The 27506-nt window shown below is 37.2% G+C and overlaps 3 protein-coding genes across 4 annotated transcripts in view; all 3 read right to left on the reverse strand.

Moving 5' to 3' along the window:
• LOC141337400 (amyloid-beta A4 protein-like) overlaps positions 1–7807 on the reverse strand; it is a 41590-nt gene extending 33783 nt beyond the window's left edge. For both annotated transcript variants that reach the window (XM_073843214.1, XM_073843213.1), the window contains exon 1: positions 7608–7807. In XM_073843214.1, coding sequence (XP_073699315.1) covers positions 7608–7667 — 60 coding nt within the window. In that variant the 5' untranslated portion in view covers positions 7668–7807. The remainder of the gene's footprint in view (positions 1–7607) is intronic.
• Positions 7808–8888: 1081 nt separating this feature from the next.
• Positions 8889–19006, reverse strand: LOC141337399 (cysteine and tyrosine-rich protein 1). Its single transcript, XM_073843211.1, has 4 exons — positions 18533–19006; positions 15497–15596; positions 12572–12732; positions 8889–9649 (listed from the first exon to the last, which is right to left on the reverse strand). Exons 1-4 carry the CDS (start codon positions 18624–18626, stop codon positions 9516–9518), a joined length of 489 nt encoding a protein of 162 aa, XP_073699312.1. The 5' UTR covers positions 18627–19006; the 3' UTR covers positions 8889–9515.
• Positions 19007–20916: 1910 nt separating this feature from the next.
• On the reverse strand, positions 20917–26632 carry LOC141336379 (A disintegrin and metalloproteinase with thrombospondin motifs 1-like). Its single transcript, XM_073841965.1, has 8 exons — positions 25746–26632; positions 24392–24732; positions 24170–24302; positions 23630–24087; positions 23351–23537; positions 23088–23266; positions 22804–22979; positions 20917–22706 (listed from the first exon to the last, which is right to left on the reverse strand). Exons 1-8 carry the CDS (start codon positions 26335–26337, stop codon positions 21992–21994), a joined length of 2781 nt encoding a protein of 926 aa, XP_073698066.1. The 5' UTR covers positions 26338–26632; the 3' UTR covers positions 20917–21991.
• Positions 26633–27506: the final 874 nt, after the last annotated feature.

Genomic DNA, 27506 nt, shown 5'->3' on the forward strand with positions numbered 1-27506 from the left:
GAAGAACCTTTTTTTTGTCTAAATGGTTCCATAAAGAACCTTTACATCTGAAGAACCCTTCTGTTTCACAAAAGGTTCTTTGTGGCAAAAAACAGTTCTTCAGATTATAAAAAGGTAAGAAACAGAATCTTTGACCAAATAGTTCTTTGTGGAACTAAAAATGGTTCTTTTGTGGCAAGATCCTTTTAAAGCACCTTTATTTTGAAGTCTTTCTATTTCAAAATTCAATGTTTAATTCAGTGTTACTTGCTGTTTCTTTGTATTTTAACAGCAATTTCTGAGCAAAAAAAAAAATCCAAATAAAAATTAAAAAAATTACAAGCAATTTTTTGGGAAGTAAATATTACAAGAAAAAATACTGCTTTAATTTTACATCAAAATTGAGTTAAGTGTTACTTACCATTTCTTTGTTTAAAAAAACACTCTTAAAAATAAAGATGATTTCACATATGTGCATTCAACATAAATAAAATAAAGATGCTTCACGATGCCATAGAAGAACCTTTTTTTTGTCTAAATGGTTCCATAAAGACCCTTTAACATCTGAAGAACCTTTCTGTTTCACAAAAGGTTCTTTGTGGCGATAGAAGGTTCTATAGATTATAAAAAGGTAAAAAAAGATGGTTCTTTAAAGAACCTTTGACTGAATGGTGTGTGTAATTTGTAATGTGTAATTATTTGTAAATTTACTAGTTATTTTTTGCTGAAATTGCTCCAAAGTACATGTGGACTCCATTTATTAATTTAGATGCTTTCATCCATATGAAGATTATTAAAACCGATCCATCATATGATGCAATAAATATGAGAAGTGCTAGTAATACAAAGTTTCACACAATACAAGCATACTAAATCCTAAACCAGTTTTTCTGAGTGCATAAATTGCGTTTTTAAGCTGAATGAATAGATTGAGACACAAAACCCCGAGCATCACGTCATTGACCCACAAACGCAGGTTATTTTCCTGAACAACTCAACTTGATGACGTCTGTACTGTGATTCTCACGCTACTGTTTCAACATCATCTCTATTTCCAGATCAGCTGCAGACGGATTGTGTGATGAATCCTCACAGCAGAATGAGAGGAAGGCTGGAAACGCTGAGGAAGGAGAGCAGAGACGGGGCGCGGCTCACTCGCTCTCTTTCTCTTTCTCTCTCTCCAGAGGAACGCTAAATATAGAACGGCCGAGAGGAGAAACCCACGAGACCACGACACATCTGCAGTCCTCCAGCTACAATTACTGCATCTCGTGCACTACAACTCAGACCTGTTTTAAGAAGAAACATTTTCTAGAGTCCTAGTTGTTCCAGTCGTCTTCCATTATGGAGAATGCTTCTGTCAACCTTCAACGCAGCAGATTTGTTTCTGAACTCTTCTCTAGATCATCGCCTTAACGCAAGTCTGTCACTGAGCTCTACAGGCAGTTATCTTGGTTTTTGCTCTGATCTGCATTTTCAGCTGTTAGAGCTTTTCTGAGAGGTGTGTGTCTTTCTAAATCAGACTCATTCAAATGAATGTACCACAGTTTAACTCCACTCCAAGTGTAGGAACATCTAGAAGCAATATGAATGCTCCTGAGATACATTTCGAGTGTCCCAGAAAAGGTTATGAATACTTATGCAACGGGATCTTTTCAGCTTTTTATTTCTAATAAATTTGCAAAGTTGTTACAAACCTGTTTTGTGCTGTCATTATGGTGTATGAGATGTAGATTGATGTGGGGGAAAACTAATTTAAAGCAGTCTAACATAAGGCAGCAACATAACAAAATGTGAAAAAAATGAATACTTTTGCAAGGCACTGTATCAGAAACCAGGCAAAAAACTGTTCATTTGTTTATAAAAGCTGAACAAGAAGCATTCATTTAACAGATCAGGAAGACAATACCTGCAGCTGCTTCACATTTTTTGTAGCACTTTTCACAACACCAATCATCTAAAAGCTGCTTTCTAGGGCTGTGCAAGTTATGGAAATTTGGAAATTCGATTTCTGCTTCAAACGAACATGAAAATGCAGTAATCGAAATTATTATTGTGCCCCATTCTGCCCCTTCTGTTAAATCTGTTACCAGTGGTGCGCTTTCGCTCCTCCACAAAAGCCTAATTTCACATGCAAATCTGCAAAATCATGTAACGTGACTTTTATAAAATGTAACGTGCTTTATTAAAGTTTCTTTGAAGGAAAACTTGCACTGTTCTGTGTATGCGTTCAGTAGGGCTGCTCAATTCTGGCAAAAATCATAATTACGATTATTTTAGTCAATATTGTAATCACGATTATTTAACACGATTATGACTGGTTCAAAACTTTATATTAGCGAATAATTTAAAGATTAAAAAAATACAAAAAAAGTGCTTAAAAATATATATATATATATTCAATACGAATACTTATATGCAAGTCTAAAGTAGTCAAACAAAACTACAGAAATTGAATGTAATTATTTGAATGTAAAATATATATATTTTTATGTATTGCTTTATTGTATTTAAATGTTCAGGTATTTTTGTTATAAGAAAATAGTTATTAAACCTGTTCTACTGTATTATTACACCACTTTTTTTGGAAATAAGTTTCAATATGGTGATAATAGCATATACCATGACAAAAGCATTATCAATTAATCACAACATGAAAAATGATAGCGGCATATCCCTATGCATATGGCATATTTGTACTTTTTTTATTTAAAGAAACCAAACCAATGTATCATTGACACGAGAAAAAACATTTCCTTAAATTTTTCTAGAAAATTATGGCATGCAGTTGTCTCAAACAATGTTATAAAGCTATTTAAAACATCAATCAATGTAAATTGTGATAATCGTATTTAATAAACACAATTACAATTTCAAGGGAATAATCAACAATTATGATTTTATGTCATAATCTTGCAGCACTATATCACATACGAATCACTGATTATGAATTCATATTTATGCACCAATAAACAGCAATAGATTTCACTAACCCACCAGAGAATTATTATATATCATGCACAAGTGAAAACTGTAAGCTCATTTGATTTGATTATAAAAGCATACCTAAACATTAACTCATGATTTGAGGAAGCACTGATTTCACAGATCAGTTTAATTTTGTAGCACTGTTCATAACACAAAAGATTTCAAAGCAGCTGTACAGTAAATGGCTGTTTCAGATATGTTTTCAATGCAGAAAATGACCTGTCTGATCGCAGTGCACAGGTGTGAAGGTTACAGCATCGTTACTCTTGCTCTGGGACTAGGCTGCGGTGGTTCATGCGGGACTGCGAAGGTCAGAGGTCAAATCTAACAACTAAAAACATCTGTCATGTAGGGCTGCAACTAACGACTATTTTAATAGTCGACTAGTCACCGACTATTGAAACGATTAGTCGACTAATCGGATAATTATTCAATTTTTCTCAAATTTAGCATGAGATTGCTTTAATTATGTGGAAAATTATAGTAAACACAAGAAAGAAGGGGGTACTTCAATAAAAAAATGCATATTTTGCTGCTGATAGGCCAATTCATACTAAAAGTAAATAAAAATGCCCTGTCTAAAACCAATTAGGCACAGTGCTCGGTCAGTACAGACATAAATGCATAAATTATGAAACTCTATAATTTTTTTAATGGACAGGCACATTTGTTTTATAAGAAAAAAATAAATTAAAATCAAGTTAACATTTTCTTCCTGTAAACCATCAGCAGCAATAAAACAGTAAACAAAACTGTATATCCAAAACAAAACGTATAGGCTTCCATGTTATTTAAATCTTACCGAGGCCAGCCAAACTCCCTTTCATTCAACTGTCCGACGTGCTTTCGCTTTAAATGTTCGTGCATCACAGAGGTGCTGCCGTGATGCGCAAGGACTGCTTTACAAACCATGCAGGTAATATTTTAATTCGCCGTAGCAGGCTAAAATGCTCCCAAACTTTACTCCTGTTTCATACATACTATCAGTCTGCAGTGCGTCTACAGTCCGTGTGCGTTACGTATGCGGTGCAGAAGAAGCACAGACTCGTTTTGCTTTCACACAGAACGCGTTTGCAGTCCGTACATTGTGAACGTTCTAATCCGTTAACATGGGTGTGGAAAAAAAAAAGCACTGCAGACGGAGTATGTGTGAAACGGGCGTGTTTTGGTACGCGCAGCTGCTGCGTTGGACGCCGCCATTTCTGTATGTTATCGCTCAGCATAGAAGCTGCGTATGTGCGACTCTCGGCAGAAAGATGCCTCACTCGGTTGTCTGGCGACAACATCGACAATGAAATTCATTGTCGACTATTTCTATTATCGATTTTTGTCGACAACGTCGACGAATCGTTGCAGCCCTACTGTCATGTAATATGGATGCGCAATTCACAGCGATCTCATTATAAAGACCCTCCGTGGGGCCAAACACACTTCCTGTGGATTGTATATACCATCGGTTTCGTACGACTCAAACTCACTGGACACAAGATTGTGAACGACTGCTGGTCTAACAGAACGTTCAATAAAACACACGAAATTCGTTGTTATATTGTAACTTTAATTTTGAAAAAATCCTGCAATTTGCTCTTGAACATTGGCTATTTCTGGGCCAGCTCTACAGGGAGGTTTTGCACAAACTCATCCTGATTATACAGAAAGCTGTTGTGTTGGCCGCGAGCATCGCTCACCTGCTGACACGCATGTTACAGCCAACAAAGCCTCTCATTCAGAGCACAAACCCGCGGCTCGACTCAAAGCGCCTCTCAATGCCTGCCATACCAGTGCTGCTAATGTGACCTTTACAGACCTACAGTTCTCAATACAAGCGGATGACAATGGCTAATTGGAGCACAAATAACAGACAACACGCAATATGACGTTTATGCAAGGTACAGATGAAAACAAACAACTCTGTGGCAGTTTATATTACATAAACAAGTCATATTGAAATATTCATTGCTGACCATATGTGACCCAGAAAACCAGTCTTAAGTAGCACAGGTATATTTGTAGCAATAGGCAAAAATACATTGTATGGGTCAAAATGATCCATTTTTCTTTTACGCCAAAAATCATTAGGATATTAAGTAAAGATCTTGCTCCATGAAGATATTTTGTAAGTTTTCTACCATAAATATTTCAAAACGTATTTTTTGATTAGTAATATGCATTGCTAAGGACTTCATTTGGACAACTTTAAAGGTGATTTTCTCAATATTTAGATTTTTGTGCACCCTCAGATTCTAGATTTTCAAATAGTTTTTTTTTAAACAAATATTGGAACGCTTATTTATTCATCTTTCAGATAAATCTGAAAGATCATATAAATCTCAATGTAAAAAAGAGGCCATTATGACTGGTTTTGGGGTCCAGGGTCACATTTACCTTCAGACACTTTTTATTTGGCTATTAGATATGGTAAAAACAGTGTATAACCCAAACCATCACTCAAACATTTTTAGTTAATAATTAGTGCAAAATGTGCAATTACTATTGCAACCATTTTATCAGTGGATATAAATATTTATAAGAAAGTATAAAAATTCTTTGGATTAATTTTGAGAAAAAAGTAAAAGCAGGTCGTGATTGTTTATTTTACATCTTTCAATTTAACTTTAACATTATTGGCTATTGGAAATAATGCTTCCTCTGATTGAAAAACACCCTTGAGCCATTTCAGAAAAATACATAAACATTAAGATGCAGATTAAAGATCTTCAACAGGCAGAAGAATACATAAATGCCATTTTTTTTTAGCTTGATCATCCAGTCCTGGTTCTAAACACTATAGTATATACAGAATGTGTCCTAAACACAGCTGAAACAGCCTCGAGTCTTTCTGCTTTAACATTTGTGACCCTGGACCACAAAACCAGTCATTAGTGTCAATTTGTCAAATCTGAAAGCTGAATAAATAAGCTTTCCATTGATGTTAGCATAGGACAATATTTGGCTGAGATACAACTATTTAAAATTCTAGAAGCTGAGGGTGCAAAAAAAATCTAAATATTGAGAAAATTGCCTTTGAAGTTGTCCAAATGAAGTACTTAGCAATGCATATTACTAATCAAAAATTAAGTTTTGATGTATTTACAGTAAGAAATTTACTAATTTATCTTTGCTTAATGATTTTTGGGAAAAAAAAAAAAAATCAATAACTTCAACCCATACGATGTATTAACTTAAGGTTTTGTGGTCCAGGGTCACATTTGTCCTCGAGTGTGAGACACCTGTCAAACCTCTATTTTCTCAGACCGTTTGGTGGCAAGACCAACCAAACCACAATCCACCAAATGTGAAAGCAATTAAACACTGTGACTAACAGCCAATCAATATCTCCACTCTGTAACACAAACAGCAACATCCCATTACAGCCACAAAAATGACTCTACATTAACTTCAGGCCAATGTTGTTCACATCTTTGTTTACTTCTTCCTTATACTGACAGTAATGGAATCTGTGTGTAATACCATGGTATTAGTGATTACAATATTCATGGTACCCCAATGCACATCCTTAAATTCCCTAAAAACACAGCACCAATTTTTTTAAAAGTCTGGGAATGGTAAAAATACATTGACTGAGCCACACACTGACTGCGGTGGGGAAAATGACAGGCTTAGACCAAGGCAGAGACAATGTCTTACAGTAAAAATAAACTTAAACAGATAGTTAGCGTTTATAAATAGCGTGTTCCTCGAAACACAATGTAGCTCCAGTTGAGTCCAGTCGCCATCTTTGGGGGCGTTCACACACAACGCGTTCCTCTGAACAGAACGCAACAGAATGCAATTATCGATATTAGCGCGATGATTCATTTGAATGAGTCACATATTTAAAAAAATCGCTTAACAAAGGCTGAGGAAAGATCAAACACATTCCGACGTCAGAAAAATCATCTTCTCCCTATACACACACACACACACACACACACACCCAGTTACGACAACACGGTCTGATTTACTCGATGAAAAGCTCAGGGAGGACTGAATCATAATTTGGAATCAATCCCAAAGGGATCCTGCTGAATAAAACTCCTATTTTCCTGTTTTCGTTTGGTTCCTAGAGGATTCGCGTTTGATCCCATTATAATTCCTGTTGTTTGATCCCAACCCAGCAGGCCACTCTACACATTCCTCCATTAACTGGCTGGACCAAAACAGAATCTCTATAAAACAGAATGTAAATATGTGAATCACTAAATCAGTCACATTAAGCGTTTAAACCCCGCGGCAGTTCACTATCTCACCTTCAGACTGACAGTTTGTTTATTAAATGTTACATCGTCTATCTGTTACAATGTATCTCTGCTCATCCTGTATGTCGGATATAAAATATCGCTCATGTAACAAGCCCAGTGGCGCGGAACGTTCCGCAGAGCGATTATTCACACTAATATTCCCACTAATGTTATTATATAACTACAAATACACCATGGTTAAATATTAACCCGTATTCTGGTTGGAAAACGACATCAATAACAGAAAGATACAATGTATCGAAACGAACGTTCCATCTCGGCTCAATCGCACTGCGGCCGTTCTAATGTATCATTCGCCGCGATGATGGTTACATTGAATCGACTAGTTGCTTCATCCTCTTTGATCAGCGTTCGGCGTCGCTTTTGTCGATTTCTTACCTCAACAGCGAGCGTCGATGTCGCGGCCATCAGTAATATGAAAAGCTCTCGACACCCCATTCTGCGTTTCTTCTGTGAGCTTCCAGCAAACTGCGACGGTCTGTATCGAGTAAATATCCGCTTGGGGTAAAATGTCGGTGTGTGGATCGCTTCGGCTCTGAGAGGAATGCGATGCGCCTGCGATGGCGAGTCAGAACAGCGCGTCACCTGACCGGACAACCAGCGAATGAACATGTACGGGAGGGGGAGCAGGGAATACTGGATTACACTCCAAATACTGGCAATTACAATTAAAATAAATTGAAAGATTACACTGGTTTACTTGTAGTTATTTTTCCTTTTAGTTTAAATATATTTTGTTATTTATTTCATATGGATTTGTATATTTATTCGTTTTTATTAGGCCTACATAAAATTATTCTTATTTGTTTTAGCTTTTCATCTTACATCCATTTAATAGTAATAGCTAAAATAGTTTACTCTTCATTCAGCTATTTGTTGTTTAATCAATGTTTACTTTTTACTTCATTTTAATTTAATTTCTTTATTATTATTTTTTTTAATGTGAACGGTTTTTTTTCACTATACAATATAACGAATTGTTTATTTAATGCATGTTTTATCTTACATTTACAAAAAGAAAATCAAAACATTAAAAGTCATGGATTCAAGAATCTAGATTATGCTCTCAACCTAGAGAATCTAATTATGCTTATTTCTGTTATTTGCTGCCACCATGTGGGCAACCATATAAAATATAAATGTGTCATTATAAATGTGTAATATGTGACCCTGGACCACAAAACCAGTCATAAGGGTCAGTTTTTTTTTTTTAAATGTATATTTATACATCATCTGAAAGCTGAATATATAAGCTTTCACAATATTTGGACAATCTAAGGGTGCAAAAAAAATCTAAATATTAAGAAAGCTTTGTTAGCAATGCATATTACTAATCAAAAATTAAGTTTTAATATATTTAGAATGTACAAAATATCTTCATGGAACATGATCTTTACTTAATATCCTAATGATTTTTGGCATAAAAGAAAAATTGATAATTTAACCCCTACAATGTATTTTTTAGTGTTGCTACAAATATATACATGCTACTTAAGACTTACTTAAATTTCTATGTAGTTATTAAATTGACAGAGCAATATTCCATATTTCTAAATAAAATCGTTTTCTTTTTTTAATGTCATTTTTTGGATATGTGTGCAAATTGGCTTTCAAGGACCTCAAAGAATGCAATATGTGTGATAGCATTTATGCACCACATTGGAAAAAAACAAGCATGCAGCCTTCAGTTTTATTATAAAAGGTAAAAACAGACACAGACATAAAATACATTAATGTTTTGCTGTTTTTGAAGAACAGTTAACTACCCTCTGCCTTTTTTCATAACAGTAGCCGACTACAAAAACAATTTGCTTTTTTAAATGTCTACGAATAAATACATTTACCATATTATTTCCTCAGTTGATAAAAATTAATTAATCAAGACACTCAGACACATTGTAGGTATAAGAATATAATGTTACTCTGTACAACACATATAAAGTTTACTCCCAAATTAAGAGTTAATTTCACTGTATTTTCATTTGACATTTATAACACTGATTTTCAACAAACCGCATCACATGAAAACATTTACATGAACATATTTCGATCTCACTTTCAGTCTCATGTTGCCTAATAACATTTATTTAGTGTTCATTAGGTTAGTGAGACCATAATTGTCCATGTCATAAATAAAAATACTCAAATTCTCACGTAAGAATCATTTTTGCGGCTGGTCCAGTGAGTGGAAATCCTTCTTTATTGACAGAGCGCTGGTCTGACAGTTGTGCAGGGATTTTGTGCATTATTTTGTGTGTCCTCTCAGAATAACACACACGAGGAGGCTCATTTGCGGCTGTAGCCTGGATAGGGTGGAGGTGGAGAGTAGTTTGCCGCTCCGGGTGGAGTCGGTGTGTATGGAGGCGGCCGCAGATCAGGAGGATACATCTCATAATCATAGCTGTATGGAGGTGGAGGACCTGAGAACAAAGAGACAGAACTGGAAATAAATGCTGCATTGACGAACCAACAAGTTGGAGATTTATAGGCTTCATTTATATTTGGATCAGCCTACAAAACTGGCTAATATATATATATATATATATATATATATATATATATATATTATATATATATATATATATATATATATTATATATATATATGTATATTTATATGCACCACACTGGAAAAAAACAAGCATGCAGTCTTCAGTTTCAGGATTCATAAAGGTAAATTTAAGAGTTAATTAAAGGGAATGTCTCCATTACTTTTTAAATAAATTTACAAAATAACAAACTGTTACTGTTAAAAAAGAAATAACTTTTACTGTACCTTTAGATTACACTACAAAAAAAGTACTGTTCTTAATTAGTATTTTTGTATGTTTTCCAGTGCATATGACAAAAGATTCTCAAATCAATGAGACAGAACTGGAAATGAATGCTGCATTTAACAAGCAGGAGATTTGTTGGCTTTGGAACTGTGGCAACAAACAGAAATAAAACTTAAAATATTTTAGATATGCATGCAACTCTGATTTATAATATTATCATGCATATTTTGATTCATGAGTAGGCATGTTTTTGCTTATGTAAATGTCAAAAATATGCAAATTTGGCATCATCTTATTAAATATGCACCAAGTATTAGATATGCAACATCTTTGCTGCCACCTTGTGGACGACCATAAAAACATCATTATAAAATGTGTAATATTAGTCTAGTTCAATAGTTCAGTAAATTCTCATGTAGCAATTAAATTGACAGAGCAAAATTAAATCTTTTTAATATTATTTGATATTTAGTTTCTTGGATATGTGTGCAAGTGGCTTTTAAAATATTAAGCTAACAAACTGTGTCATATATGGACCACACTGGAAAAACCACAAGCATGCAGCCTTCAGTTTTATTATGAAAGGTAAAAACAGACATGCATTACTGTTTTGCCGTTTGAACACAATCAGTTGTTTTCAGAGAAAAGTTAACTATTCCTGGTGTGTTTTCATTGCAGTTGCCAACTACTTTTTCAAATTTCGATGAATAAATACGGATATTGACTTGATACAAATATCATAGCTTTTAAATTTAGTTTTAATATTGATAAAAGGGTTTGTAATTGTCAGGTAATTCTGTCAAATCCTTGTTTCTGCAGGATTTATGAAGGAAAATATAAGACCATTTAAGGAATAACAACAGATCAATATTTGGTCTCTAAATGTGAATTGCTTGTATTAGCAACAGTTGAAAGTTTGAAAAAACTTCCAGCAAATCAAAAAAGAAATAACTGTTACTCTACCTTCAGATTGCGCTACAAAAAAGTACTGTTCTTTATTAGTATTCTTGTATGTTTTTCAGTGCATATGACTAAAGATTCTCAAATCAAGATACATTTACTTTAGAAACAAATGTTTTCTGAGAAATCAGTCAAATGAAGTGAGCTTATGATTCAAACAACAACAAACATCAGCCAATGGAATCAATCAACTCAATTCAAAGGGAAACAAGTTTTCATTCTCCACTGACAGATAGTTGTTCTTCTTTCACTTTGATCAACTTTTATGTTCATTTTGCATTTAACATAAATGTAGTATGATTTAAAGATGTTAAATAGAAAAAAAGACAAAAATACTGAGAAAGATATTCATGTTTTGCAATGCATGCAACATTTATGCCATATGTGATTTTAAGGCTTTAATTTGTGGAAGGGCAAATTAAGACCCGCAAAAACCCTGTTTTAATTTAATGCATGTCAGTAAACATGCTTTTTGTCCTCTAAATGAAATACAAATAGTTTATAAAATGCTGAAGAAATAAAAACTGTTTAAGAAGCCAATTTTGAAAGCAAATAGTGAATGTGATAGAAGATCTTAAAAAGCAGTGCATGCAACATTTATGCCATTTCTTTATTAACTTAATCAACTTTATTAAAGTCTTTCTGTTGTGATTTTAAGGCCTTAATTTGTGAAAGGGAAAACAGAGACCTGCAGAAACCCTGTTTTAATTTAATGCATGTCAGTTTATAAAACGCTGAAGAAATAAAAACTGTTTAAGAAGCCAATTTTGAAAGCAAATAGTGAATGTGATCGAAGATCTTAAAAAGCCAAGTTGCATTTATTTCCATAGTGCTTTATATATAGATATACACATACACACATAATAATAATAAATTAACACAATTGAACAAAATTAACTAAACTAAACACCTATTATAGTATTTCAAAATTCAAGAGTAGGCACATTTTTTTGCACATTTAAATATAAAAAAATATTCAAATTGGGAAAAATCGACTTAATCCAAAGAGAAGCAAGTTTTCACTCTCCACTGACAGATATTTGTTCTTCTTTTAAGCATAAACTCACTTCATTCTGATCAATTCCTTAAAAAACAAGACTTTTATGTTCATTTTGCATTTTGCATAAATGTATCATGATTTAAAAATACTGAGGAAGATGCAACATTAAGACCTGCAGAAACCCTGTTTTAATTTAATGCATGTCAATAAACATGCTTTTTGCCCTTTAAATTAAATCAAATTAGTTTATAAAATGCAGAAGAAATAAAAACTGTTTAAGAAGCCAATTTTGAAAGCAAATAGTGAATGTGAAGAAAAAGCCAAGTTGCATTTATTTCCATAGTGCTTTATACAATAAAAATGGTTTCAAAGCAACTTAATCGCTAATGAAACTACCTCTATAGAAACCAATATAATCCTTCTTCAGTTCAATGTTGATTCAATTCAGTTCAAATTTTGTCCTCACCTGATACTGTCAATGCAGTTCAATCAAAAGTATTACTGAAGTTTAATGGACTGAATCGACTCAAACGTTCCATTGTGTGCTAGTTTTGCATGCTGCTTGTAGTTGGTCAGTGTGAAGGCTTCTGTGTGTTGTTGTGTTACCTGGGTAACCCTGAGTCACGGTGTTAATATACGAGGAGCTGAAGACGCCCACTCTCGCCCCGCGCCCGTTCTTCACACACATACAGATGCACAGAAAGATGGCGGCCACCGCGCCCATCAGAAACACCACGCCAAACACGATCCCCGAGATGGCCGTGCCCCTGAACAAACAGAACCGCTCGTCAGAGAACACTTGTACTTGTGATGCTCAATTTAGCAAACACCAACTACCTGTTTCATGGCAGGATAAACTCAATATTTGCATTCATTGTGTTTCGGTAAAGTCAGACCACCCATGCTCATATTTATTTGCCTCTGGAGGGATCTCATCCATTTGTGAGTCAACGGTGATCCGTCTCTTATGCGAACAGGCACCTGACTAAACACGTCTTTGTTGTGGCACAAAGGACCAAATGTGTTGCTTTTCAATTGTCATTTGAGTTTGGATGAATGTTGGAGCGAGAGACGTGACTTCAGATTGATGCCTTGAGGTTTGGTTAAGATCCAAACAAAGGATCTGAGATGATCACATGAGGAGAAATGTCTAAGAAATGTTCCCATTCAGTTATAAAAATGTTCATTTGGAATGTTTGAAACGTCCTGTTTTAAAAATGTTATTCAAATGTTAGGGGAACATTCCATTGTATCCTTTTGCAAACATTATGGGAATGTTACTTTTGAATACTTTTGTTACTGTAACATTCTGAAACAAGTAACATTTAAAAAATATCACACACTGCAAAAAATGATTTTCTTACTTAGATTTTTTTGTCTGGTTTCCAGCCAAAATATCTTAAAAATCTTAAATCAAGAATGATTTTCTAAAAATGATTGTCTCGTTTTCAGAAAAACCAGGCCAAAATGAAGTGCATTTTTGTTTGAAATAAGCTAAACAATCTGCCAAAGGTGTAAGTAAAATTATCTTGTTTTCGGTTTGAAATAACTTTTTTTTTGCTTACCCCATTGGAAGATTGTTTTGCTTGTTTCAAGCAAAAACGTACTTAATTTTGACTTGTTTTGTTTAAACGAGAACATTATGTGTGTGAATGTTGGAGCGAGAGACGTTAGTTCAGATTGATGCCTTGAGGTTTGGTTAAGATCCAAACAAAGGATCTGAGATGCTCACATGAGGAGAAATGTCTAAGAAATGTTCCCATTCAGTTATAAAAATGTTCATTTGGAATGTTTGAAGCGTCCATTGTATCCTTTTGCAAACATTATGGGAATGTTACTTTTGAATACTTCTGTAACATTTAAAAAATATCACACACTGCAAAAAATGCTTTTCTTACTTAGATTTTTTTGTCTGGTTTCCAGCCAAAATATCTTAAAAATCTTAAATCAGGAACGATTTCTGGTTTTCAGAAAAACCAGGCAAAAATGAAGTGCCTTTTTGCTCGAAATAAGCTAAATAATCTGCCAAAGGTGTAAGTAAAATAATCTTGTTTTCTGTTTGAAATAAGATTTTTTTTTGCTTACCCCATTGGCAGATTGTTTTGCTTGTTTCAAGCAAAAACGTGTTGTTTTGTTTAAACGAGAACATTATGTGTGTGAATGTTGGAGCGAGAGACGTTAGTTCAGATTGATGCCTTGAGGTTTGGTTAAGATCCAAACAAAGGATCTGAGATGCTCACATGAAGAGACTAAGAAAAGGTCCAGCGAACAAAATATGTTTGAAGAACATTCCCATTTAGTTATTAAAACATTATTTTGAAATGACATTCTGTTTTAAAAATGTTAGGGGGACATTCGAATGTTCACGGGAATGTTACTTTTGAAACCTTTTGTTACTTTCTCTAAACATTCTGAAACAAGTAACATTAAAAACAAATCACATTAGTCACACAAACGTCTAACTAAACATTTCAGAACAACGGTTCCGTGAATGATGTGTAAATAATGTTTTTGTGCTAATATTTCAATAACATTATTAAAGACAAGACAATTTTGAACAAATGTTCTGTTAATGTTTACAACTGTGAGAGAACCTTGCTGCAACGTTCTGAGAACATTCCCTGTTATCTAGGAACCTCTGGCAGAAACAATGAAGATATTAAAGATATTCAAATATTCAAATTCAGTTGAACAAAATTAAACACTATTGTCATTAAAAATGTGGTTTGATTCGTGCAAAACAGTATCAGAATTCTTTGATGCCTTGAGGTTTGGTTAAGATCCAAACAAAGGATCTGAGAGACTATGAAAAAGTCCAGCCAACAAAATATGTTTGACAAACATTCCCATTTAGTTATTAAAACAATACATTCTGTTTTAAAAAATGCAACGGAAACATTTGAATGTCAATGGGAATGTTACGTTTGAAACCTTTTGTTACATTCTCTAAACATTCTGAAACAAGTAACATTTAAAAAACTAAAACATTTGTTTCATGATTGACGTGTAAATAATGTTTTTGTGCTAATATTTCAAGAACATTATTAAAAACGGGACACCATTGAATGAATGTTCTGTTAATGTTACTTTTCATAACGTTGCTGCAACATTTTGAGAATGTTCCCATTTATAAGATATTAAAGAGGTTTCATTTGTCAAATTGTCAAAAATTTGTTTTGATTTATGCAAAATAGCATCAGAATTATTTGGTGTAATTGGACACGAGGGCTGATTATAGGATGTGGGTTGAATTTCAGATTGAAGTGGAAAAGCAGCTGTGTGTGAGGGGGAGGGGAGGTCAAAGGTCAACTCAATGCTGGTGTTATACATGTGCTGTGTGTGTGTGTGTGTGTGTGTGTGTGTGTGTGTGTGTGAGTGTGTGTGTGAGTGTTCTACATACATGGTTATATTATGACATGTGTGAGGGGTTATAGTTTAGGTGTAGAAAATACAGTTTGGACAGCGGAAAAACTATTATGCCTATGGAATGAACCAATAAAACATGGAAACACAATGCATGTGTGTACTTACGAGAGCACATCTCCCACATACGCATAGTAAGAGCAGCAGAACGGAGGAACCCCATCGCAGCAGTACTCTATACAGCTGTCACACTGAGCCTCTCCACGGCCTACAAAAAACACATACACGCAATTTATATAAAATATAAAAAAAATAAAAATTGCTCAATATGAACTGATTTACAGGATCACAATTTACATTCTTAAAAATAAAGGTGCTTTAAAAGGTTCTTTACACCGATGTCATATAAGAACCATTTTTGGTTCCACAAAGAACCATTCAGTCAAAGGTTCTTTAAAGAACACTCTCTTTCTTACCTTTTTATAATCTGAAGAACCTTCTTTTACCACAAAGAACTTTTTGTAAAACAGAAAGGTTCTTTATGAAACCATTAAAACAAAATAAGTTCTTCAATGGCATCATTTTCATATTTTCTTAATTTAATTTTTATATTTTTATGCTAAATTGTTCTATTTTGCATTTTTTTTAATTAGTTTCTAATACATCTATGAATTTATATTACATTTTAGCTTTAGTTATTTTAGTATTTCAAATTAAACTAAACAAAAATGAGAAATGTTGATTTGGCAACTAGTTATTAAATTTCAGTTCATTTGAATTTTAAACTTATAGCTTTAAATTGAATATGAACTGAATGCTGAAGTAGAATGATGGTAATAGGAATTATTTTTTCTTTTATTTGTTTTGAATTACATATTTAGATCATTTTTATTAGATGTTTTTTTTTATTGCTGATTATTTTTAATTCCTTCTTAATTAAAGCTCTTTAACCATTGTGAATGAATAAACTTGCCTTGCCTACACTGTTAAAAAACAACAACTTAGTTTTACAGGTAACTGTCTGTATTTTTATTTATTTATTTATTTTTTTACAGAATTTTCCCTTTTTATTATGCAATGAAATACCTGTTGTTTTACAGATATTTTCCGCATTTTAAAGTTCCATTAAATTTACATAGATTTTTTACATAGATATTTTGTACATACATTTTCTGTTTTTTAAATGGTAACTTTCTATATTCTCACAGAGTTAGAATGCTATTTAATATTTACGTTTTATTCCTGTAAAAATAGGGGAGCAATTTTTTAACCACAAATCATTCAGTCAAAGTGTTTTCATCAGCCTACCATTAAAGACATGTTCATCATGTGAGGGTAACAGTGAGGTTTTTGAGGTCAAATAATAGTATTTGTTATAGTGAATTGTAATTCACAGGCAATTGTTATTTCAAATTGCATTATTTCAACAAAACTTTTGCAGCTACTTTTGAGACTTTTGAGCACCACAAAACACACAAGGTTTTCAGATCCCTTCATAAAAAGAGTTCCACCATGCTTAAAAGCCCTTACTAATTTTAGTTAAAAAAAATAATATTTGATAGTAGATAAAAACAAGGAATTTGATAGTTTTGCGTGCTGTTTCAGCTGTTCTGACTTGAAGACAAAACACACTTGAAGAACATTATTGTGCATTAAGACATTATGCAGTGTTTCTGAGTATGTGTTGGAGGACTGAGCTCGTCTGTTCCCATCATTCCTGCCACTGACAGACGAGTCTGATCCTGCAGAAAGAATCATCAGCGCTCATGTGTTGCTTCTTGCTCAGAGCTCTTTAATGCACCAAAGACGCCTGCTGGATCCACATTGGCATCAAACGCTATTGATCTGTGATTAAGAGCGCTTCATGACACATTTCATGATTATACAGCACAACTACTGCTTAACACAAGTCCATCTGTTTAAATCTGAGCCCATGCTTTCTTATCTTGTAAACTTGTGTTTTGATGCTATAATATAAGCTACTTTAAAAAGAGCTCTGAATGCAATAAAACAGTGTTTTAATGCATATATCTCAAGCTCATGTCTCAAGGATGGCTGGTACACAATTACAGTGCTATCTTGTCCTGCCCACAGTCATCACAGTATAATTGGTGTAATTATGTCTTTTGAAGCACCAAAATTTGGCTTCAATTTGAGTGGCGTCTGTTTGCATCTGGCTTCCCAGAGCAAATGTGGGGCCCTGCAGACTGGGTGGTCCCCTAGAGGCCCTCGCTTTACCTCTGGGTCCTGTCGGTCAACACTTTTGGGACAAAGACGCTTTAGAAGCACTGGTGCTTTAAATATTACAACACACACTTCCCCCAATATGGATAGTTTAATCATAAAACTCCAGAACAGTGTTGTGATGCATCAGATGGTCATACTATGATACTGAATGAATGAATACAGTGTTCACATACTATGATATTTACTTAATACAGCAATGCATTTCAAAGAATACCATTGCATTACCACGGTAGCATTAAACGTGGCAGTAAAATGATCATTTTAAAGACTTTTTTCAGCATGGAGTCAAAAAGTTGAGAACAATTCATTAGAATTAGAGACTAACTCTTCCACAGACAATACATAAACTGTTACTTAACCCATAAGTAAAATAACCATGAAAATGTAGACTATAAAGAACATTACTAAGTAACTCATAAGTAACTTTTCTTTGTTTGCAAGTTTCCAGCCAAAAGGAAACATTCTTTTATAAACGTTGTTCAAAAGCTTTATTAATGTTACAAAGCTTTTTTTATCCGGTAATGTTTATGGAACGATCTTAAAACTTGATTAATATTTCATATGTGTTCTTAATGTTGAGAGAAGTGCTCTCAGAACAACATCCTTATGATTTTTATACTTAAACGTTATAGTAATCGTGTTTGTAAGCGTTAAATAAAATTCTTGGACACTTCAACAACAATGTTCCCACAACGTTTATATAACCTACATTTGTTGCCTGAGGCATTACCATGGTTGCTTTAAACGCAGTGGTGAAATGAGCATTATAAGACAAGTTTAGTGCAAAAAAAGCTGAGCTAAAGTCATGAACTAATTTTTACAAACACAACTCAGAAACTGTTCAAGTAAAAGTATAATACCTTACATTTTTGAGCAACTACGTAACACAAAATAAACGATTGCCTTCTTAATTGATCCACTTCCTAGATCTCAAATATAAAAAGTAGCCAACATTACCTGCAAAGAAGCAAAGCAACAGCGAGTCCCGCAAGAACTTCCAACTCTTCTGTGAACTCGCCGTCCTCGGATTTTCCATCATGTTCCTGTACATTTTTAATGGAAATCCCTGTTGAAACACCTCTAAACAACGTTTACATGTTATTTAATCTTTCCATCGTTCATCCCTAATTCTTCCATGCCTTAAATCTGACTATAAACTGTGTCTACGTTGCTCAGTCTGTCAAGCGTTCTAATAAGACTTAAGCTTTAAAATAAAAGAGCTCTTTTCTATCCATAAAGCTCCACGTGTTCCACGAGTCTCTCTCTCAGTCAGAACGTCTCCTTTGACTCCTTCCTCTTTGTCTTTAACTTCTTCCTTGCGCTATTTTCTTTTCTTCGGCTCGATCCCCTCCCCCAGGAACTTCGCCCATCCGCGCGCGCAGGGAGTCGGTTCTGGATGTGACTGCGAGGAGACCGAACGAACGGCCGCGTGTCGCCGCCCGCCTCCGCCGTCACGACTCCGCATCACACGAGCGTGAATGTGGCCAGTTACCTCAGGAACAACACAAGAGCCGCACAATGCTGGGAACACGTTCGGCCTCTTCAGTAGCTACAAATTGCAGCCTCATCTTCTCGATAGCGTCCCTGAAGTCTATATTTAGATATCTCTTCAATGTTTTCACGAATCTGCTCTGTGTGCAACATCCCTGACCTGAGCTCAACACAAAGAGTAAACTAGAGCATCTCAAATGCACGTGCTTCAGACGGTAATTCATAGCATCACATTCATGTTCATAATCAATTCACTTGATCAACTCAAGAACTTATTTAGAATTGGGGCATTTATCTTAAATGATGACCTTTATATCTTGTTTATTAGTTGTGTCCCCTGTTTATTAGTCATAGCAAAATGCATTTGTGACCCTGGAGCACAAAAGTCTGAAGTAGCAGGGGTATATTTGTAGCAATAGCCAGATATAGGACTACATTGTATGGGTCAAATTTTGTATTTTTTTTTTTTTAATGCCAAAAATCATTAGGATATTAAGTAAAGAACATGATCCATGAAGATTTTTGTTAATTTCTTACTGTAAATATATCAAAACTTAATTTTTGATTAGTAATAAGCATTGCGAAGAACTTTAAAGGTGATTTTCTCAATATTTAGATTTTTTTAGCACCCTCAGCTTCCAGATTTTCATAGTTGTATCTTGGCAAAATATTGTCCTATCCTAACAAACCATACATCATTGGAAAGCATATTTGTTCAGTTTTAGATGATGTATAAATCTTAGTTTCAAAAAATTGACCCCTATGGCTAGTTTTGTGATCCAGAGTCACATTTGAGTAGTTGATAAATGGTATTGACCCAGAAAACAAAAAATGTTCTAAGAATGCTTTTCTAACATTCCCTTTAAATCCAGAAAACGTTTTTTTTTTGTTGGTAATGTGAATGTTAATGTAACATTTCATTTTATCTTTTGTAAACGTTATGGCAATGTTACTTTTGAATGTTCTTTGAACATTCTGAAACAACATGTAACATTTGAATATGTCCAACTAAAACATTTCAGAACGTTCCATGAATGATGTATAAATAATGTTTTAAGAACATTAAGGCCAAATGACTTTGAACGTTCTATTAATGTTACTAAACGTTAGCCAGTGTTCTGTAAATGTTTTGTGTTAGATTCTGTGTTACTTGTATATGAACATTCTACGTCAGTAGAAAAGGCTTTGCTATCATGGTTTTGCTGAACAGTTGGTTGCATGTATTATTTAGCAGAAGGACTGGCCTGGGTTGAATGCACTTCCACTTGAACCACTCTTGCAACATAATGACTAAACCCCACAATGTCCTCTTAAATTATTAAAGCTTGTTATATAACAAAAGACTTCCTGGTTATAACCGGTGATACGATTATTACCTGTTGTGCTGAAAATGCTGGTCATGCAGGCTTTCTTTGAACATCTATTGAGAGTGCAAATTAATATGATTGGATTAATTTAGTTTAATTGATTTAATTTAGCCTGGTGGACTTTCTTTGTCTGATTCATAATATGAGCAGACAAACTCAGCAGCTTTGTACTGATAATTGTCATGACTAGATCTAGTCATTTATGCATTTATTTTTATGTATGCATGTGCATTGATGTACTTTATGTATGCATTTATTTCCATACAATGTGCATTAGTGTTCAAACTTTAGATGTTAATGTTGCTTCTTTCATTTAGAGCAGATTAACCACTTTAAAAATACCATTAATTTTTTGAGAGAAGCCAATGTAGTACCTCCATGAACCCCTAGGGGTCCTCAGACTAGGATTTAGACTTCAATTCTTGAATGTCAGCAGCCCCCCCCCCCCCCCCCCCACAAAAAAAAAACACCATCTCAACAATGTTGGTCCACAAATCAATGTGATACTTTATTCATAAACCTAAGATCATTGATATTGTATAAATACTCTAATATAATCTACATCCTTCAGTTATTTCAATAATAATAACAAATAGAAATACAATAATTATAAAAAAGCAACAAGATTATATTAAATGGGCTGTACAAAAATAAATAACGTTTGGATATTCTGTACAAAAAGAAATACCTCATTACAAAGATACCTTCTCAGAAGGCAGGAGAGGATTACTTATGAAGTAGTAGTAGGAGAGAAGTCCCTCACCGTATCTCCACAAAATCACGCAGAACTAACCCACACATACATCAACACGCACAAACACAGACTCTCCTCAGGTATTGAACGTATGCTCTTTGGTCTCCCTCCCCGTTAAAACGTGATCCCTCTTGATCGGGTATGGCTTTGCAAAATGGTGAAAACATCAATCTAGGAAGCTAAACGTAAAGCTAATGTGCATTGTTAAACTTAGTTATGAGGAAATGCATAATACCTGTTGTGGTGTTTGATTAGCAGCATGTGTGCCTAGCTGAGGTGAGATTTTGGCAAGAAAAATGCATATGTTAAATATGTGCTCTGAGCCAGAGTTTGCAGCTTTGAAATGGAGAACCACTAGAGGGGTGTATGTAACACCACTACTAATGAACTCTTTTTCAGTACTGCTCTTGACCCTGGCAATAGCTCCTATATGTTCCTATATGCTCTCTAATCCTGTCTGCCTAGTCCAGCTCAGACAGACGGTACAAATGCATAGCTGTTTCATGCACTCTTTCATGAATCATCCTATCGTCATACACACCCATGCACACTCAAAATCTAACATGCATGACATCGCTATCCAAAGCAGCAGAGGTGTCCGTATTCTCATCCTCCATCACAGCTGTCAAGACAGGTGCACAGTGTGCCAGATTTGTGCCCCGTACCCAGTGTTGGATGGGTGGGATTTGAAACACTGAAAGGAGCTTGGTTGCAGTTTCAGTCATAGGAGGCCCTTTGAATCCAAAAACCTGTGTTGGTTGGCACCAGATGTGCAAGGTTACAGCTGTTCGAGGTTGTTCAGTTTCAACAGGGAGTCATGTTGCACAAATCTAGGAGAGGTCGTGGCCGATCTTTTGCGTTGCAGCTCTCGTTAGGCAAAGGGCGGCCATCGTGTCCGATGCAGCGCAGTGTGCGCTTGCGGTAACCTCTGCCACATGTCTTGGAACAAGCGGACCACTCCCCGAGCAACCAGGATGGGCAAGCCTGGAGAGCACAGGATTGTGACGACACTGGGCGCAGCTCTTCAGGACAGTCTTTTGATTGATGACCGTAAGCATCAAGACAGATGACGTCCCGATTCTGGATGCCACTGCCGCAGGTCTTCGAACAGGGTCCCCACTCACGTAGGACCCATTCGGCATCTCCTGCTTCACTAATAATGTTGATGGACGGCCGTTTTGACCCATTAGGGCGTGGCGCAAAGTAGCTGTATTTTACGCGAGGTCGGGGAGAATCACCGACTGACAGCACCTGGATGGTAAGAGGCTCAGGTAAGGGAGCAAAGCTCCGCAGGCGCTCTAGTGAAGCAGAGGAGCCGCTGTATCGCAGCAGTGCACCTTTCAGAGAGATGTCAGTCTCTAAAGTGGTCAGCTTATAGTCGCCATTCAGCAGGTACTTGCCATCTTGCCGGCGAACTGCCAAGTAGCTATTGTCGTAGCGGCGGCCTCCAATAGAGCGCTGCTTAACATCTAGGTGCGTGGCACCAGCTGGAATTGTCACCACATCTTGGTAGCCCGCTCTAAAGTTCAGAAACAAGCAAAGGTTTAGAATAAACTGAAGCAGGAATTTTGGAAAACTTAACTAGGGGAAATCTTTGGTTCAGATTTTGGGCTTACCTAGAACGTTCCATCGATCCAGAAACTTTCTTGCAAGTTGATCCGTCTCCTCCACAGATGCCACATTTGTCAAAACGCTTATTGGAGCCAATGACTCTGTCACAACCAGCTTTTACACACTGGCCTTGGACGCAGACTGAGGTGGAATCTGGGGTGCATGGTGTTCCGTCAGCCACCTGAAGGGATCCGAAGGAACCTCTGATTAAACTTTGCCAGTATGCTTGCATCCACTGAATCTCTTTAGTTTTTAACTCTTGGTGGGTCAGGATAATTGGGACACTCACCTTTGGCTTCAGAATGAAGAAGTAGCCTGTTCCCTTTGCTCGGCACACCAACTTGCAGCGGTCCTTGGGAGACACCCCGGCATACTTCGGCACCCACTCGACGCCCTCTCCTGAGCCAAATGACACCTGAGAGGAGAGCTCATTGTGGGCCAAACACTGCTCCTCACGGAATGACAAACCTGTGCAAACAAATACAGTTGTAAATCAAGCGGCTTGCATCTGGTTGAAGTGGTTGCAGAAACAGTGATAGGACCATGCCTTACCATTGTTATCAGGGCAGGCCTCAGTGTTACAGGAGCGATACTGAATTCTTTTGCCCTCGCAGTATTTGCCTCCATTTTTGGGGAGGGGGCTGTCACACTCCCTGATCGAGTACTGCACACCTCCTCCACAGGTACGTGAGCAATCTCCCCAAGGTCCCCAGGCTCCCCATCCGCCATTGACTGGAATCTTAAAGACAACAGGATAGAACCATGGTCAATCACAAATCAGAATGACATCGATTCTGTATGACAACAAATGGCACAGCAAATGGTGCTCACCTGATATTTGGCAGCTTCGGACCTGCTCAAACACTGGCCTGCCATACAGTAGCTGTCGGACCCGCAAGGCGTTCCGTCGGCCCATGGAAAGTTCTTGGTTTGGCAGACGAGCAAGCCATTTGCAGTTGTGACCATGCACCAAAGGGCGGCACAGGTGGTGGTCTGGTCAGGACAGTGCTGGGACTCCTCTCCAAATGTGAGGCGGCACTGTCTGTCAGCGTCGTACACTGTACCTGGCAGAGCCTGGGGTAACTGCTGAGGCTTCTGGGGCTTGTCCAGCAAACACTGACCATGGCCGTTGTCCAGGAAGGTAGTGACCATCATAGCACTGCAAAAAGACCAGGGCTGTAGCTGGTTCAGATTTGACAAGGTTGAGGCCATCATATGGGAGCTCCACTGGTCGCCATTAAGGCTGGCACATTGTTTGGCATCATCATGGGGCATGTTGAACACATGACCTACGAGAAAAGCACAGTTAATGACTTGATCTACACCTGCCTACTTTCTAGTTTTAATGCAAGAACATGGGGATGCTCTTACCAAGCTCATGTGCGACTGTGAAGGCCGCCTGCAGACCGTCATCTTCAATAATGGAGCAACTTCGATCAGGATCACACACGGTGCCAACATCTGCCATCCCCAGAGTGTCACAGGAATGAGCTCCACAAAGATCCTGAAAGAAACAGCGTTCATTAATAAGAGCTGTGCTACAAAATTACTCACTCAGAGGAGACCAGGAGTGATATACTTAATGAAACTTACCTGTCTGGTGAACAGTACTGCTGTGTCGTAGTGCTCTGCGTTCCGGTCATTTGATGGGTTGTGCTGTCTTTGCCACTGGCAGAAGTTCCTGAGCGTAAGTGCCGCATTGGTGGACACCGGGGGGCCGTGTTCTTCATCGTACACAACGAGCAGCTTCACAACTGCCAGAGTGATTGAATTGCGAATGGTAGGGTGTCGATACAGACGAGATGCCACCGACATGATGGTCAGCAGATAAGGTTTGAGCCCAGCTCCGTGAAACTCCGCCATCGACTGGTCCGCCACAATCATGATCTCCAAATATCGAGGAGTGGACACGAAGCGCCGAGATCTGTGATGTGCTGGAGAATGAGAAGATAAAATTAAAACCATTAGTTTTATTAGAAAAAGTGAAATCTAAATCAGATTCAATATCCACACTTTTCCACATTGATGGCTTCGTATGTTTTATTTAACCATAATTTCCTGCTTATTTTGGCTAATCACATTGTCATTCTAGAGAGCATCTCATTGGACATACATTTGTAGACGCCTGTGAGTGCAAGATGACCTCATCAACATTTTAGATTTTCTTCTAACCTTAAGCCTGTATTTTAAATGTGTTTGAACTTTTACGAGTCTACATAGACGCCTCAAAGCTATTAAACGTAATTGCAATTTTGGTTGGAAATAGTAAATTAAGAAGTAAGGGTGTCTTGGAACTGAAAAAAACAAAAAACTCAAAAAGACAGAAAGCTATTGAGAGTTAGTGCTGAGCTTGCTTACTTTTCCATTCGACTAAGCTTCTGCTCCGCCCTGCCAATAACTTTTCCAAAACCTGCGCACTTTCATGAGAAACGCTGGCGGAAACACAAGCCATCTACAGTCCTCCGGTGCTGATCTACGCAACATGCGGTACCAGGAGGAGAACTTCCACGTCTCTCCAGCCCATTCTCTACCACCTCCCACTCCCCCAGCCCTCAACTCTACGTCCCCTTCCCTCCTCCTGCGTATGTGGAGAGATTCCTGCCTTCTCCAAGTTAACCCTCACCTCGCTTTTGGAGAGGGCTCATCCGCGCTTTAGAAAGAAAGTTTATTCTTCAAAATAAGTTTAAACGAGCTGGTAGAACATTTGCAGTTGATGCATTTCCCAGCTAAATTACGCGATTTGCTGTTTAATGCGTTAATGCAGACTCAGAACTCTCAAACCTGCTTAATTAGCTCCTCATGCGTCACCGCGCACTGAATGACGCGGAGTCACCGAGTTTATTCGGGTTACCGGAGGCGTGCGCGAAATATTACCGGAAAAAAACTCTCAGTAAAGCTAAACTTTCCAAAGTACAAGATCGTTAATTATAAAGTGTCTAATATTTACCTGTCGAATCAGATGGAATGGGCTTTGCGTCAGATTTGGTTGCATGTGGTTTTTCGGTGACCCGTTCCTCCTCCTCGTTCACCCCACACTTCGGACCGTTGTCTTCACCCAAGAACCCCCGTTTTCTTCTGCGAATGGTGTGGGTGTCTCCATCTGAAGCCTGTCCGCTGGCGTTTGCGGGATGAATGAAATACTCTTCACCGCCGACATAGAAGCCGCCCCGCAGTCCGTTGCACAGATTGATCGCCGCAGCGGAAAGTTCTTCTCCGTTCACGGTTCCCGAGAAGAAGCACCGCGCCTCTCCAGCGCTGTCAAACTCCTCGGACTCCGGTTTTCCCACCATCTGGAACACAAACCCAGGCGCTAAAAAGGTCTGGTCTGGTTCCAGCACCAACACCATCTGATTTCCAAAGACGTCCAAGCGGTAGATGCGTTTCTCAGATTCCTTTTCCCGTGCTTCTGATGTATGGGTCGGTTCGGCGTCGTACGATTCGAGCCGGACCGGCACCACGGTGCTCTCCTCCCACGCGCTCTGCGCCGCGTTTACGCACAGGGCTGCAATGAAACCCAGTATGACGCGCAAAAAAGACATTATATTCCTGTTGGGTTCGAAAAAGCAAAATGACAAAATAATGACGGATCAGATGCAAATCCTCACAAAGTTTCAGTTCTTTGAGAATCTGACTCCAAAATCTGGTAAACCAAATGTCACAGAAACAAAACCAGAAAACTGCAACAGGTACCAATCCAGAGCTTAAACTGGTCTTCGAATGAAATAAATAGTACGATCGCCGTCTGTAGCAGCACTTAAAAGTTGAAAATCACAAGAAGAGTCTCAAAAACCATCAAAAGCGGTCTTGGAGAGTTTCTCTCACTGTCTCCTCGAGTTTCAGCTCTCCTTCTGTCTTAGAAGCAAGAAGCCCGGCTCTCTATATATGCTCTAGTGCAGGACCACCCCTTTCCTGAAGCCCCTTTGATCTACTGCAGCCAAATCTAGTACGCAACAGAGCGCTGGAGCAGTGCCACAATCATCAATCATCAGAGCGCAACACTTACGGCCCCAAACTTCTCGTCTCACTCCAATATTACTCATCTAAACTCATTATCAATCTATATGTGCATTGTACATTCTCGTGGCTTATGAAGTCCATTCACAGACTAAGAATAAGTCAATTTATACGTCAGTTTAACACAAGGTTACTGAGGACATCGGGAGACACGAGTCTCCTCACGAGAGATGGCAACCAGCTGACTGGTTCTTCGGCTGCGGGGAAGAAGTGCAGGCGGTTCGGATTGAGGGGGAAAGCCGAGCCGCGGTGCTGTTAAGGTGGAGCGCTTCTCACAACCGGCTCCCAAACGCTTCACGTGTGCACTCGAACTCAATCAAAAAGTAATTATGAGCGGATTATCGCTTAGTGTCGGAGGAAATAGTTTGTCTTGAGCTTTAAATGGGCCAAATTTAATTGAGTCAGTCAGTGATCTTCAAAGAGAAAGTACATGCCGTCCGAGAACAGACTCAAAGTGTTCTGACTTAGAAAAATAATGAATATGGCGTGGGGACTTATTAGAAATGAGGATTCACTCTTATTATATAATGGAAAATTAAATTTCTGAATTCTAAAGTTCTGAAGCAGATGCTTTAGACTTTATGCTTAATAAGGCGTAATCTCTGATTTAGAAAGAAAACAGCTGTTTCGAAAGTGACATAAATGAATCAATACGTTCATTTCAACACGCGTATGCAACTTATTATGAACTAAT

This window comes from Garra rufa, chromosome 6, assembly GCF_049309525.1.
Source record: "Garra rufa chromosome 6, GarRuf1.0, whole genome shotgun sequence".
NCBI classification, from domain to species: domain Eukaryota; kingdom Metazoa; phylum Chordata; class Actinopteri; order Cypriniformes; family Cyprinidae; genus Garra; species Garra rufa.

What these genes read in the sequence shown, in the direction of transcription:
- LOC141337399 (XM_073843211.1), bottom strand. Translation starts at nt 18,626, where the DNA reads ATGTACAGGAACATGATGGAAAATCCGAGGACGGCGAGTTCACAGAAG. An exon ending in GTTGCTTTGCTTCTTTGCAG is followed by an intron (nt 15,597 to 18,532) that starts GTAATGTTGGCT and finishes TGTTTTTTGTAG; the next exon opens with GCCGTGGAGAGGCTCAGTGT. An exon ending in CGTGACTCAGGGTTACCCAG is followed by an intron (nt 9,650 to 12,571) that starts GTAACACAACAA and finishes CTTTGTTCTCAG; the next exon opens with GTCCTCCACCTCCATACAGC.
- LOC141336379 (XM_073841965.1), bottom strand. Translation starts at nt 26,337, where the DNA reads ATGTCTTTTTTGCGCGTCATACTGGGTTTCATTGCAGCCCTGTGCGTA. An exon ending in CCGAAGCTGCCAAATATCAG is followed by an intron (nt 23,538 to 23,629) that starts GTGAGCACCATT and finishes GTTGTCTTTAAG; the next exon opens with ATTCCAGTCAATGGCGGATG. An exon ending in GGATCGATGGAACGTTCTAG is followed by an intron (nt 22,707 to 22,803) that starts GTAAGCCCAAAA and finishes TCTGAACTTTAG; the next exon opens with AGCGGGCTACCAAGATGTGG.